General features: G+C 45.6%; 1 protein-coding gene across 3 annotated transcripts; it reads right to left on the bottom strand.

The window, feature by feature from the left end:
* Window positions 1–459: 459 nt before the first annotated feature.
* On the bottom strand, window positions 460–11,542 carry Rps14 (ribosomal protein S14). Of its 3 annotated transcripts, none has more exons than XM_063277277.1 (5): window positions 5,234–5,272; window positions 3,307–3,457; window positions 2,434–2,595; window positions 1,107–1,183; window positions 460–575 (listed from the first exon to the last, which is right to left on the bottom strand). In XM_063277277.1, exons 2-5 carry the CDS (start codon window positions 3,453–3,455, stop codon window positions 508–510), a joined length of 456 nt encoding a protein of 151 aa, XP_063133347.1. In that variant the 5' UTR covers window positions 3,456–3,457; window positions 5,234–5,272; the 3' UTR covers window positions 460–507.
* Window positions 11,543–15,516: the final 3,974 nt, after the last annotated feature.

The raw sequence follows: 15,516 nt of genomic DNA, 5'->3' as shown, positions 1-15,516 counted from the left end.
TAATCTCAGCACTTGGAAGGTGATCTCCTTAGTGTGATACCAGCCTCATCTACACTGTTTAAGGACAGCCAGGGCTATGTAGAAACCCTGTCTCAAAAACAAACACCAGGGCTGGAGAGATGACTCAGTGGTTAAGAGCAATGACTGCTCTTACAGTGATCCTGAGTTCAAATCCCAGCAACCACATAGTGGTTAATAATAAATTAAAAAATATACTTATTTATATACACACACACCAGGGGCTGGAGAAATGGCTCAGTGGTTAATAGGGTTAATACTGGCAGCTCTTCCAGAGGACTCTGGTTCAATTCTCAACATCCATGGCAGCTCACAATTGTTAACTCCAGTTCCAGGGAATCTGATACCTTCACATAGGACAGACACACAGGTCCTATTAGGTTTTATACATCAACGTGCAGAAAAATAAATTATTAAAACAAATAAGCATCAGAACCAAAATAGCTTACAAAGCAATTTATTAACAGAAAATAACTTGAGAAGTCCTGTTCACAGACGGCGACCCCGACGACCACCCTTCCTTCGAGTGCTGTCAGAGGGGATGGGGGTGACATCCTCTGTGAGAAGGAAAAAAAAAGTCATTGCCTGTAGCCACAAGTCTAACTAGCAGTAGACTTTATTCTTTCCCAAATGCATCTCCAATGGTCAGCAATTCCTCATTCCAACTCCCTTTTGGAAGGGGCCTCAGGCCCTGAGAAGGTGCACAATCAGAGATGCAGGAAACCAAGTTCCTAAGTCAGAGCTACTGCTTCTAATAGAAAGTGACCCTACACTGATCAGCTGTGGCTGTTTGCTCTTTACACCAGGTGTCAGGAGCGACACTGTTACAAAGGGCCAGCAGGGAAGAGATGTGAGGGCAATCAAGGGAGTCATGGGTTAAGAGACAGAAGGCTGCTGAATCAGTCAGAAATGTTTTCCCAACATAGATGGGGAAAAGCTGTACCATTTAGAGATGAACTCTCTCCCATAATGCCTTTTACAGGCTCCTTAACAAAAGCCAACCAAAGCTGACCCATTAGGCATGTGGCATGGTTTGGAAGGGGTCACTGCTTCAAAGCAGCCCCAAGTGTTAACCAGAGGGGACTTACCAATCCGCCCAATCTTCATCCCAGAGCGAGCAAGAGCTCTGAGGGCTGACTGGGCTCCAGGTCCAGGGGTCTTGGTCCTAGAAAATGAAGACCATTGGCCAAGTGAGTCAGCAGAATTTTTTCTAATTTCAATCCACTTCTGAATTGGGGAAACCAACAGTTAAATACTTGCACACTGAAAGGGAGCCATACTTAATCTCCAATTATACAACACAAAACCCTCTTCAAAATTGCTAAATGAGGCTGGAGAGATGGCTCAATAGTACTGAGACTGTAGCAGAGGGCCTGGACTCTGTTCCTACTGCCCACATGGTGGTTTACAACCATCTGCAATACCAGTTTCAAAAGAGTCACTGTCCTTTTCTGACCTCCGCAGGCACCAGGTATGCACATGGCACACACAGGCACGTATTGCACTCATGTAATTTTTTCTACCCTGTTTAAGGGCAGGAGGAGGACAGGGCAGAAATATGCTGGGATTAAAGATGCATCACAACACCTGTAAATCCTTAAAAGGAAGGGGGTGCACAAGGCACCCCTCACCTGGTCTGTGGCTAAACTCTTCCCCTGGCTCCTTCACTGCTGCATCTGAGACGCTCCTTCTTCACGGGACTACCTCGACAGCTTCCTCAAGCGGCTGCCCGTGGAGTGGCTTCCTGCTCTAGTTCTCACACCATGTCCTTGCTCTGTCCCATTAGGACCGAAGACCTAGTGAGGCCCTATCCCACTCTTGGATCACACCTAAGCCTCTCATTCCTCCAATGCCCAACTTTTTTGTCTCTACTGGACTATGTACCCCACCTCATCATGTAAGGACCAGTTGTATAGACTCCCATCAGCCTCAAAATCATTGTGTGACCAACCACCAACCTCAAACGCTGGATGCTCCCCACATCCATTTCCTGGTGTGTACCACAGTACCCAGCCATGTGGTGTTGGGGAAAGGAGCACTCTACTGTATTTAATAAGTCATTCCTACCACCAACTCCACACTCTGCTTCCTAGTATTTACCACAGACTGAAACCATGCAACCTCCTGCATGTTAGGTCTGAGTTTCCTGCAAAGGTGAGGTGCCACCCAAAGCCACTACCTGGCATTCAGTGGTTAGTCAATAAACACAAAAAACAAATCATCTTTTTTTTTGGGGGGGGGGGAGGAGGAACTGTGTAGCCCAGGCTAATCCCAAATGTAGCTCCTCCTACATTTGTTCCTGTGTGCTGGGATTATAGGATATCAGCTACTATGCCTAACTAAGAACACCCTTCCATAGATAATAGCTTGCCCTGAGACAAAACAGACCTTAAAGCCACCCACAATATTCCGTACCTGTTTCCTCCTGTGGCCCGGAGTTTGATATGCAGGGCAGTGATGCCCAGTTCCTTGCACCTCTGGGCCACATCCTGGGCAGCCAACATGGCTGCATACGGAGAGGACTCATCTCGGTCAGCCTTCACCTTCATTCCACCAGTTACTCGGCAGATGGTTTCCCTAGGGACAAAAGCAGAAAACTATGTCATTTTCCAACAAGGATGCTTGGAATACTGTGATTTGTATATGCTTGGCCCAGGGAGTGTCCTGATTAGAAGGTGTGGTTCTATTGGAGTAGGTGTGTCACTGTTGGTATGCGCTATAAGACCCTCATCCTAGCTACCTGGAAGCCAGTATTCTGTTAGCAGCTTCAGATGAAGATTTAGAACTCTCACCTTCTCCTGCATCATACCCACCTAGACACTGTTCCCACCTTGAAGATACTGAACTGAATCTCTGAACCTATAAGCCAGCCCCAATTAAATGTCGTTCGTATGAGAGTTGCCTTGGTCATGGTGTCTGTTCACAGCAGTAAAACCCTAAGACAAATACTTATTGAACCCCCAATGAGCAGTGTAACGGTGTATCTATGTATGACAAGGCTGGTTAGCCTGAGCATATAATCTGGTTCTGAACAAGACAGTTGTATTTATAAGGGGGGGTGTGTTTCAATCTCTAGGGTTACATAAAAATCACAGCAAGGGGGTAGAGGAGACATGATCTTAAGTTCAAGTTTACCCTCAGCTCCAAGAAACACAATGTGTTTTCTTATAATTCATGGCAAATTAAGCAAAAACAGTAATTCTCTAGGGCAAATTCCATCAACTATAATAACCTTTCTTTACAGTCAGTCCCTTTGAGGCTTGTTTTATGCCTTTCTGAAGTACTCACTTGCCAGAAAGATCAGTAACATGGACAAAGGTATCATTGAAGGATGCAAAGATGTGGCAGACACCAAATACATTCTCTCCTTCAGCCACCTGAGGTCCAAGGCTGATGACCTGTTCTTCCTTCTTTTCCTTCCCCTTGCGAGGTGCCATTTCTAGGTGGAAGAACCTCAATGTTAGCAACAGGCAAAGGGTCCCCAAAACATTTTCTCTTTACCTAAGGGAAAAACCCAAGTATTGCTCCTAATATCCTGTCTCTGCTCTTAGCATTTACCAAATCATACAATTTCTCAAACCTGCCTTTAGGGTGAGCCTATACGGTCCTAGTAACAAGCCACACGCATTCCTAACATTCACGAGTAGCTATGCAAAACAGACAGCATAGAAGGCAGGTCTCAGGCCAGAGTTAACACTCCAACTCTCCTCCTCCCTTCCCTTCTGCCTCCATTTGTTCTGTGTAACCCAGCAGACAGGTAAACGGAAGAGACAACAACCAAGTTGGGGGCGGGGGTTGGTCTCTGCCCACACATAACGCTTAAAACCCAAGTTTCCTGGGGCCAGACACCATTTACAGTTTAGGCCCAAAGCAGCCTAAAAAGACCAAGAAGTCAAAGAACTTTCCACTTTATCCTTGCCCACACTGCTGCAACATCCTATCAGATACCTCCCAACACAAGTTCCTCACAGCATCACTGCTCAGAAAGCAAATTTTCCAACTTTTCCTAGTGCCAAACGTTAAAAGCAAAGTGTGGTGGCATGTAACTTTAACTCCAGGACTGGGGAGACAGAGGCCGGAGCATCTACATACAAATTCTAAGACAGCCAGGGCATGTCTTCCAGGAAGTCTAATCATGAGAATGGTGGACAAACCAGTGAGTGTTTAGATCACTTAACTCTAACCTATAACCACAGTGCATTCATGGGAAGAAGGGAAAAGACACAAACAAGGAGACTGATTCTTTTTCTCCAAAAGGCCCAGGCAGTCCTTTGACCAACCCAAGGGGAGGTAGTAGAACAAACTATCACCATTTCCAGAAGAAACTAGTTATTGAGCAGCACTCAAATTACATTAGGCTACCTCCCAGCAGCTAAGAAAACTAAACAGGATCGTCTGTCTGGAATGATACTGTGCCAAAGCCTGCCTTGTAGTCTCTTCCTAGTACCAAGATGCCCCTCCTACTCTCCCCACAATCCCCAAACACCACAGGCCTTAGAAATAGGCTTCTAGGTCCCTGGGATCTCTCTTGAGCCTCTCTCACACGCTACTTGGGGTCCACTTCCCAGATGCACAAGGGCAGGTCTAGAAATGTACAGTCACCTCAAATTAGGCTAACACGCGATTCGGTAGGGTACAAATCGTCTGGGCAGGATGGTTACTCAATGCAGCTTCGCTGTCCTCGGTGGGGATGGTTATCAGAAGAACATAAACATATGGCATCAGTCCCACCGCACTACGGAGGAGCACGACAGGCAATGTGTCCGACTCGGGAGTAGCCGTCATGGATTAGGATTAGAAGCACTCCACACAGGAACAAGGTTTAATGTCATCCCTTTTAATCTTCGATTTACAGAAGGGATCGGTACACATCCTGCTCGTACTTTTCACGAGAGGAACGAGGTTAGGGGCAGGCCGGCGACTGCCTATAACTTAACAGGGTACAGGCGGCGGCCCACGCGCGACCAGGGACCCGCTCCCCGAAATCACTCAGTGCAAGACTGGCCAGAGGCCCAGTGCAGGACCCGCACCCACTTCCACTTCTGACTTCCCCCATCTCAGGCCAGAGGCCGCCACCGGGACACAGCGGAGCCCTGGACCGGGATGGGTCGGGGAGAGCGGGCGGCTGCTCGTCTCCACCACTCACTAGGCTCGGCTACCGCACACAGACCCCGGCCCAGAACCCACAGAGAGCCCTAACCAAAGGATGCCTCACGATTCTCAAGGTCTGGGCCTCCTACCTGAACGTCGTCTCCAGACTCCTCCACCGGAAAGAGAGAGACGGAAGGGGCGGGCAGACGGGTCACTTCCGTGTCCCGGAAGTGGAAGTGTACCTCTGAGGTCACGGAGAGCGGTAGACTCCCGGAAGAAGTCTCTATCACGGTTTCCAACGAAACTAAAACCGCCCGTAAGGAAGATGGCCTATTGAGGAAGCCGGTGCTGCGTGTTGCTGTGACCGGATCTGCCTATGAGAACTCACGGAGCGGACACGCGTGGGAGAAGAGGCGGGCTATACTCCAGGTCTCAGTTGCCGCAGCTAGACAGACTTCCGCCAGCAGAGCCTCAGGCCAAGCAGCCTGGGAGCGACAGCGCTCCTTGTGGTGCGGAGGAGAATAACAACAGCAAGCAACCTTGTAATGCAACTTTACCGTATTTAGCACAGCACAGAGCAGCGTAGTGATAAATTATTCAACACTTCCCTGCTACCCTGCACTATGCATCTTATGTTCGGTGCTTCAGTTAATTCTCACAACATAAACTAGATTGATTTTTATTTCCATTGTACAGATAGATATATGAAACCATTTGTGTGAGGCAGATTTGGGGTTATGACGTAAGACCCAATATCTAATAGTCATTTTGTATAACCCTCTAATAACAATATTGCAAGACATTGAATAATTGGGAAACTTTGTAGATGAAAACATCGAGGGAAGCGCAGACGTATTACTAGTAGAACTTGAAAAACATGGGTGCAATATTCATAAACAAACACTAGCATGTATATACATCTTTAGAGTCATATTACATATATAACCACATGTATATATTTCAGAGCACGGCAAACAGTAGAGCTACATATATATATTGAATATAGCTCTGTTTGTGTACTGGAATTACTGCCATTCTGAAAGACTTCAGCTTAGGGAACTTTTATTTTTTGTTGTTGTTTTAGATACAGGGTTTTAGTGGGTAGCCCTGCCTGGCCTTGTACTCACTCTGTAGACCAGACTGACCTCGTACTTGGAGATCTGCCTGCTTCTACCTCCTCAGTCCTGGGATGAAAGGCATCGTGCACCACCATCTCCCAGCTAAATTTTTATTCTTTTGAAACAGGGCCTCACTGTGTCACCATTACTGGCCTGGAACTTCCTATGTAGACCAGGATGGCTTGGAACTCCCAGAGATCCCATCCACCTCTGTCCCTAGACCACTAGGATCAAAGGCATGTTTTACCATGCTTGAAGGAAACTTTCCTTTAAAAAAAAAAAGTATCATTTGCTTTCTGCTTTGTAAAAGCAGCTACAGAAAACCTATAAAACAGACACCCTAAAGTAAAGGAAAAAGAAAAAAAAAAGGAAGCCAGGTGTGATATAATTTCAGCACTTGGGAGGCAGAAGCAGACAGATCACTGTGAGTTCAAGGCCAACCTAGTCTACATAGTTCTAGAATAGACAGAAGTACCCAGTCTCCAAAAAGACTCAGGACCTCTGAAAGAACATCGAGTGCTCTTAACCACTGAGTCATCTCTCCAGCCCATTTTTGTTTTTTTGTTTTTTTATATTTTGAGACAGGATCTCATGTAGTCTAGACTGGTATGAAACTTGGTGTGTAGCTCAGACTGTCTTTTAACCCCTGATCTTCCTGCTTCTACTTCAGACACATTACACATGTATGTTACTGCAGCCAGCAGGGTGGTTTTAAAAAGCCATGTTTATTGTAGACAATTTACACAAAACAAAACATGGGTCCAGAAGCTAGCAGTGGAGAAGCACACCTTTGATCCCAACATTTAGGAAACCAAGGCAGAGGTTTGTGAATTCAAGATCAGCCTGGTCTACACATTCCTTTAAAGGGGACAGGGGCCAGCACTAAAGAGATGACTCAAGGGTACTGGCTGCTCTTCCAGTGGACCAAGGTTTGATTCCCAGCACCCACATGGCAGCTCACAACTGTCTGTAATTCCGTTCTCAGGACCTAACACTCTCTTTAGACTTCCATGGCATTGGTGTACATATACACAGGCACATACCCATACACATAAAATAAAAATAACATTTAAAAAAGAAATTTTACATACACACACACACACACACACACACACACACACATATATATATATATATATATTGAGTGTGTATGAGTGTGTGTGAGGGAGAGAGAGAGAGAGAGAGAGAGAGAGAGAGAGAGAGAGAGAGAAGGACTGAGTGGTAGAGCATTTGACTACAGTGTTTAAAGCCTTAGATTTGATCCTTAGTACTTTAAAGATATAAATAAATAATAAAGTCAGCTGTCACCCCCAGTCTCCCTTCTATAGATGCCACTGTTATCAGATCTCACAGTTTATTCTAGAACCGTCCCATGTTTTTTTTAAATTATTTATTATATATAACTACACTGTAGCTGTCTTCAGACACACCAGAAGAGGGCATCAGATCTCATTACAGATGGTTGTGAGCCACCATGTGGCTGTCGCCATTTGAACTCAGGACCTCTGGAAGAGCAGTCAGTGCCCTTAACCACTGAGCCATCTCTCCAGCCCCTACCATGTTTTTATGTCACCTACAGCTTATAGAATTCCATTTTTAAACTATTTTTACTCAACATTATGGACACCTTTTCATAGCATATGTATTATATATATTATGTATATTACATATACAAATATGTTGACACCTTTTCATAACACTAAAGATCTTCAACAATTTAATTTTTTTTAACAGCATAATTAGCGGTGGAACCCACCATGCGGGTTCTGAGATTTAACTCATGTCCTCAGGCTTACTGTAGAATGCCTTTCCTACTTGGGCAGCTCTCTAGCCTATGAACTTTTTATTATTAAAAAAATGTTTAGGGGTTGGGGATTTAGCTCAGTGGTAGAGCACTTGCCTAGCAAGCGCAAGGCCCTGGGTTTGGTCCCCAGCTCCGAAAAAAAGAAAAAAGAGAAAAATGTTTAGCTGGGCCGTGGTGGCACACACCTTTAATCCCAGAACTCTGAAGGCAGAGGCAGGGGATTTCTGAGTTTGAAGTCAGCCTAATCTACAGAGTGAGTTCCAGGACAGCCAGGACTACACAAAGAAACCCTGTCTCAAAAAACAAACAAACAAAAAAAAAAAAACAAGAAAGTTTAGATGTATTACTTTATTTTACATATATGAGTATTTTGCCTACATGTGTGCACACCACATGTGTGCCTGGTGCCTGTGAGAGTCAGAAGGGGGTGTCAGAGCCCATGGAACTGGAGTTATAGACAGTTGTGAGTCTGGGTACCAGGAGCCAAACTGAGTTCTCTGTTAGAGCTGGAACAAGAGCAGTTACAATAAATGCTCTAAACCACTGAGCAGCTCTCCAACCTCACAGCCTAAGAATCTTAGCATAGATTTACATGAAGTTAATAGGAAGGAATGAGTTCAGAAAAGGAAGAAGAGGGGGCACAGCAAGCATGTGTGTGGCTTCTCAGGAATCAGTCATCTGTTTTCTGGTTTGGGTTGTGTTTTGATTTGTTGGGATGTTTGTTTGAGACAAAGTCTCTTTCTTTTGGTTTTTTGCTTGTTTGTTTGTTTGGTCCCTGAGTAGCCCTGCCTGCCCTGGAACTTGATTTGTAGTCCATGCCGGCCTCGAACTCAGAGATCTAGCTGCCTCTGCCCACTGAGGCCATTGTTTACACATTGGCAACACTCACGACCTGTTAGTCTTTCACAAAACACCATCATACTCTAGATGCTGATCAAAACCGGCAGGCAATGTGTTGGGTTTAACCACCCCTTGGTGAGTATTCCACTTAAACATATAATCCGTTCTTCCCACTGTCTCCATGCTGTCCCTCATGCCCCTGACATTCATTCCTCCAGCTTCCCAGCATGCTCAGTCCCTCTCACAGTTTCCTTCCTCCTGCTTTCTGTTCCCTTGTCTCCTCTTGAGGAAAACCAGAGCCTCCAAAATCTATGCAGCTGAGGAGAGATGCAGATCTGAGGAACAGACTGCAGAGGGGCTGCCGGCCCCCCCCCAGACTAGCATGTGGGCAGGTCTAGGTATCATGAGACGAGTGAGTGTGTTCAGTGGGTCGTAGTGGGGACTGCTGAACCCCCATCACAGCCAGTGACTTGCATCCTCATCTAACTGAACTTTCCCAGTGACCAGTAGAGGCAAGGTGTTACATTTTACAACCTAAGAAACAAATAAAATTCTGTGAGGGTGTGGTGGCACATGCCTGTGGCCTACATACTTGGAAGGCTGAAGGAAGAGGATTCCGAGAGTCTAAGGCCAGCCTACCCTATACAGTGAGCTCCCAGCTAGCCAGAACTGTACAGCAGTCCCTGTCAGAACAATTAAAAAAACAAGTGTCTTAGCTTCTCTCTGTGTTTCTGGGATTAAACATCTTGACAGGCCAGGGAGGGATAACACATGCCTTTACCTTTAATCCCAGTGCTCAGGATGACAAAAAGCAGCTGAGTCTCCGAGTTTGAGGCCAGCCCAGTCTACAGAGAGAGTTTCAGGATAGCCACAGGTACACAGAGAAACCCTGTCTCAAAAAACCAAACCGAGACAAAACAAAAACAAACAAAGCAACAACACCAGAAACCGGAATAAAAAACAAGCTAAGGAGGAAGGGTTTGTTTCAGTCCACCGTCCACAGAGGTGTGAAGTCACTGTAGCAGGAACTTGAAATCACTGGTCACAGCAAATCTATTTCCGGAAGCAGAAAGCAGTAAATGAACGCATGCTGCCCCCAAGGTTCCCAAGCCCAGAGAACGGAACCACCCACTGAGAAGGTCTTCCCAATTAATGTAGTTAAGAAATCTCTCACGGCCAGGTCTGGTCATGCAGACCTTTAATTCCAGCACCTGGAAGGCAGAGGTTTGAAAGTTTAAGGCCGACCTGATCTGCATGTGAGTGTCAGGCCAACTAGAACTACACAGTGAGACCCTGTCTTTAAAAAGAAAGAAATCGGGCTGGAGAGATGGCTCAGTGGTTAAGAGCACCGACTGCTCTTCCAGAGGTCCTGAGTTCAAATCCCAGCAACCACATGGTGGCTCACAACCATCTGTAATGATATCTGATGCCCTCTTCTGGTGTGTCTGAAGGCAGCTACAGTGTACTCATATATAATAAATAAATAAAATATTGAAATGTAAATAAAAAATATGCAATAAAAATTAAAAAAAAAAAGAAATCTTTAACAGGCACTCTCTGGCCTTTCTCTCAGATGATGCTGGGTGGTGTCAAATTGATGATTAAAACTAACCGTCCTGGGCTGGAGAAATGGCTCAATGGTTAAGAGCACTGACTGCTCTTCCAGAGGTCCTGAGTTCAATTCCCAGCAACCACATGGCGGCTCACAACCATCTGTAATGGGATCTGATGCCCTCTTCTGGTGTGTCTGAACACAGCTACAGTGTACTCATATACAAAATAAATACATCTTAAAAAAAAAAACCAAGCTAACCATCCTAACTCCACCCCTTATCAATCTGAACACACTAATGTATCACTTTAAACTATAGTCCCTTTGTCCCTTTGTCCCCATAAGTTCATGGTCACCTTCTAATACAAAATACACCAGGCAAAGTTTTAAAGTTCAATCGTTTAATACCATAATGCCTAACAGGATTCACACTTTAAAAGTCCAAAGTCTCCTGAGTTCCTATAAAATAAACCGCAAGTCGCATCCTTCCAACACTGCAATGGCACAGAGTACACACCCCTGCTCCTCACACCACAGCAGAGCCCGAGTCTGTACGGCAGACACTAAGTTCTAAGGTTCTGGGTCCTGGATATGGGCCTTGTAGTATAAACACCTGGGCTCTGAAAAGGCTTCTGTCGCCTGGCACCTCCATCTCCTCTGCCCTTGGCACACGCAGAATCTAATTAATTAGTACTATCGCATGTAAATCTTCTCAGCGCATGGTCCAATGGTCCTGGGGTTACCGATATTCTGGGGTTACCAATGTAGCTTTAGGCTTTAACTTCATGGCTTCACACAATAGCTTCTTGGGGCCTCTTGCCAGAGCCTCCATGGCCCACCCCCAAATCTTGCAGCTTTTATGCCTGAAGGCATTAAAAACCAGTAACACTTGGACAACAGATGTAGCCCAGCCCCCTTGGGCCATAGCTGCATCGTCTTATGCATGGTGACCCCAGGGAAACATTGTTTCCTCTCAGTATGGAGTATCAGATTCTCCTTTTAAAAAATTACGGGGTTGGGGATTTAGCTCAGTGGTAGAGCGCTTGCCTAGCAAGCGCAAGGCCCTGGGTTCGGTCCCCAGCTCCGGAAAAAAAAAAAAAAAAAAAAGAAAAAAAGAAAAAAAAATTACATGGAGTATGGGCTTGGTGGCACATGCCTTTAATCCCACCACTTAGGAGGCAGAAGCAGAAGGACCTCGGTGATTTTGAGGCCAACCAGGTCTTGATAGCTAGCTCAAGGACACCAACACTACACAGAGAGACCCCATCTAAAAACATTTACATTGCTATACTCTGTGTGTGGGCATGTCTGTCTGAGTGCAAATACTGTTGTGCAAATGTGGTGATCAGAGGACAGCGTGTGGAGTTGGTTTCATTCTCTCCTCTCACTGTGGATCCTAGGGAGTGAACTGTGCTAGTTTGACTTTGACCTTCTCCCACTGAGCTTTCCTGTCAGCCCTAGGTTTCTCTTTAATGGTGATAACCTCCCTCCCTCTCTCCTCATCCCTCTCTGGGGCAGATACTATGTAGCCCTGGCTAGCCTGGAGTTTGTTATGCAGATCAAGCCAGTCTCAAACTCACAGGCATCTGTCTTTCCCTCTCAAGTGCTGGGATTAAAGCATGTGCCCCCACACCCGGCTAATTTCTTATTTAATAGTTACAGCTGTTTTGTTGCCTACATTTACCTTGTCTGAAACGTTGAACTTGCCTACACTACATCTCCTTTTGTTGAACAAATTAATTCATCATTATCTTTCTATTCAAACTTCACTCAATTCTCAGGACATAGGCAAAATGCGGTCACAGTCATCCCCAAAACATCACACACAAATTGCCTCTCGCTTGGTTCATGATGCCATTCCTCTTCTCCTCTGAAACCTCGTGAGCCAGGAGCCCACTATCCGAATTTATGTCATAATTTTTAATGTGCATTGGTATTTTGCCTGAACGTACATCTGTACGTATGAGAGTGTCAGGTCTCTTGGACCTGGAGTTACAGACAGTTCTGAGCTGCCGTGTGAGGGCAGAGATTTGAACCTAGGTCCTGTGGAAGAGTAGCCAGTGCTTCATCTCTCCAGCCCTCGGTCAGCATTTGTAGCTTCCAGGCTTCTACCAGAATGGCCCATTAAATCTTGCTTCTAGCATTAACTGTTTTTCTAGCCCAATGTTCCAAACTGATACTCATTCCTCCCCCGAGACAGTTCCGAGGGCCCATGATCAGGTTTATCACAATAACCATTCCTAGTACCAATTTCTGTCTTAGTTTATTTTCCTGTTGCCATAATGAAATACCCTGACAAAGGCAATGTAAGGGAGAACAGATTTATTTCTTCTCACAGTTCAAGGTGTGGTAAAAATGTCAGGAAAGCAGCAGCTTGAAGCAATTGATCACACCAAATCTACAGCAGGAAATAGAGAACAACGAAGGTGTGCACTCTGGCTGCTAGCACTCAGCCCCTTCTCTACATTTAATACAACCCAAAATTCCCGAGCCTAGGGAATGGTGCCACCCACAGTAGATGAGTCTTCCCATATCAATTGGTTTAACTAAGGTATTTCCTCACAGACACTCTCAGGGGCCCTTCTTTTAAGTGACTTTAGATTGTGTCAAGTTGATGATTAAAATTAACCCCCATAGGAGTTGGGGATTTAGCTCAGTGGTAGAGTGCTTGCCTAGGAAGCCTGGGTTCGGTCCCCAGCTCCGAAAAAAAGACCCCCCCCAAAATTAACCCCCATAAAAATAAAGCAAAACAAAATACAAATAACTGTAAGTTGGGCACTGGAATCAGATCTTTCAGTGTTTGAAGATCTGAAGACAAAGACAGAGGTCTCGAAGACACAGGAGTAGGGCTTCTTGAAGGGTCCTTAGCTCCATCTCTGAGAGCTGAAACTCAGAGCAGTGACTTTTTTTTTTTTCCCGGAGCTGGGGACCGAACCCAGGGCCTTGCACTTGCTACCACTGAGCTAAATCCCCAACCCCAGAGCAGTGACTCTTGTCGCTGTGTCCTGCCTAGCACCTAGGAGGTTATGGGTTCAATTTCTGTCAAACAAACAAACAAAAACCCATAGACAGTGTATGGAGCCTGGCATAGCCGGACATACTTGTAATCTCAGCACTTGGGGAGTAGAGAAGAGGCCAGGAGAAAAGTTCAAGGCATGTCTGAGATACATAGTAGTCAGCCAAGGCTACATGAGATTCTATTTCAAACAAAACAAAAGATTACCAGTGAGTAGGAGGACTGACAGAAGATTATAGATGAAGGGAAGCTAGGAAATCGGGGTAGAAAATTCCTGTTCTTACTCAAGTATCCACTAGATGGCGCCTGGCTCCACGATGCTGGTAGTAGGACCGGGTCTTAGCTCTGGAGTTTGTTTATCCATTCCAGCCAGTACATCCCACTTAAGACGTGTGATGTGACCAAGGCTATAGAGAAACTGAAGCAGCACTCAATCTACTTGCCCGCTTCAGAGATGAGCAAGGGGAGACATTTTTTGCATCCGCGCCTTTGTGCACTCAGCCACAGGCTAACTTGCAGGGGAACTAGCCTCCTATGCTCTCTCAAAGGGAAGAACCACACCCATTGGGTTGTCTGTACTAGAATATACAGCCTGTACCACGTGTTCAGTCCACACATTCAATGAACCCTCGTTATGTAATGAATGACAAAGTAGTGAGTAGGGAAGTCGTCTATCTAGTGTAATTAACAGGGCATCGTGTAAGTACCCTGGCCACAATCATGTCATTACAGACTGTGGGAAGTGCTGGGAAGAAAGACGTCCAGACAGTAGTGGGCCACTATTCAAGAAGCGGGCAAGGGGCTGGGGATTTAGCTCAGTGGTAGAGCCCTTACCTAGGAAGCACAAGGCCCTGGGTTCGGTCCCCAGCTCCGAAAAAAAGAACCAAAAAAAAAAAAAAAAGAAAAGAAAAAAAAAAAAAAAAAAAAAAGAAGCGGGCAAAGACTGCCAGGGCCAGGAAAGCCTTGTAAAAGATTACGAGGAGGTAGAGAGAGTTAGGGCAGGGGGAGATCTGGGAGGGATGTTAGTGAGGCCACTGAGGATCGAACACAGGCACTCTGCAAGAGAAACAAGTGCTCTTAACAACTGGGCCATCTGTCCAGCCCCCTAAATGGTGTTTTATAGGTCTGTTCTGAAGATGAAGTTCAGTTGGTAGAGTGAATGTCCAGAATATATGAAACCTTGGGATCAATCTCAAGTGACACATAATCCAGACATGATAGAGCAGGGCTGTAATCTCAGCACTTGGGAGGTGGAGGCAAGAAAGGTCTAAAGTTCATGATTACCCTAGCTAGTAAATTGGAGGGCAGCATGAGGTACTTGAAACCTTTTTCAAAAACAGATAGATATGTAAGTAGGTAGGTAGATGGGTGGGTGGGTGGGTGGATGGATGGATGGATGACGGATAGATAGATAGATAAACAGTAAACTCTGGCTTTGGTGAACGAGTATCAGTAGAAGGGTAACAGGAGCGGTTAAGAGCCCTGGCTGCAGGGGCTGGGGATTTAGCTCAGTGGTAGAGCACTTACCTAGGAAGCACAAGGCCCTGGGTTCGGTCCCCAGCTCCGAAAAAAAGAACCAAAAGAAAAAAAAAAAAGAAAAAAAGAGCCCTGGCTGCTCTTCCAGAGGTCCTGAGTTCAATTCCCAGCAACCACATGGTGGCTCACAACCATCTGTAATGGGATCCAATGCCCTCTTCTGTCTGATGCTCTCCTCTTTCATGAAGACATATTTTCAAATAGAGCACTCATGAACATAAAATAAATCAGTAAATCTTAAAAGGGAAACGAAGAAAAAGAGGAGGAGGAGGGGGAAGACAGCTGTGTAAACAGAGATCACCGTGGTTCAGACAATAGCTATGGAGAGAAATAATATAGATTTCAGAGGGAGGTGGAGGTGACATTGTGCAAACTCAGAGCCTCAGAGACAAGTGCTCTATCTTGAAGCTACACGCCCAGGGCAGTATCCACATTGGAGACCAATTTTGGAAGCAGACTCTAACCTTTTAAAATTGGTTGGCCTAATCCAGGGCTGAGAATGATTCAGGCTTGAGAGGTGGGTGAAACTGAGACCTTGTGT

The sequence above is a fragment of the Rattus norvegicus genome, chromosome 18, assembly GCF_036323735.1.
Source record: "Rattus norvegicus strain BN/NHsdMcwi chromosome 18, GRCr8, whole genome shotgun sequence".
Taxonomy (NCBI): domain Eukaryota; kingdom Metazoa; phylum Chordata; class Mammalia; order Rodentia; family Muridae; genus Rattus; species Rattus norvegicus.
The sequence above is the reverse complement of the archived record's forward strand: the minus strand, read 5'-3'. Positions and strand labels throughout refer to the sequence as shown.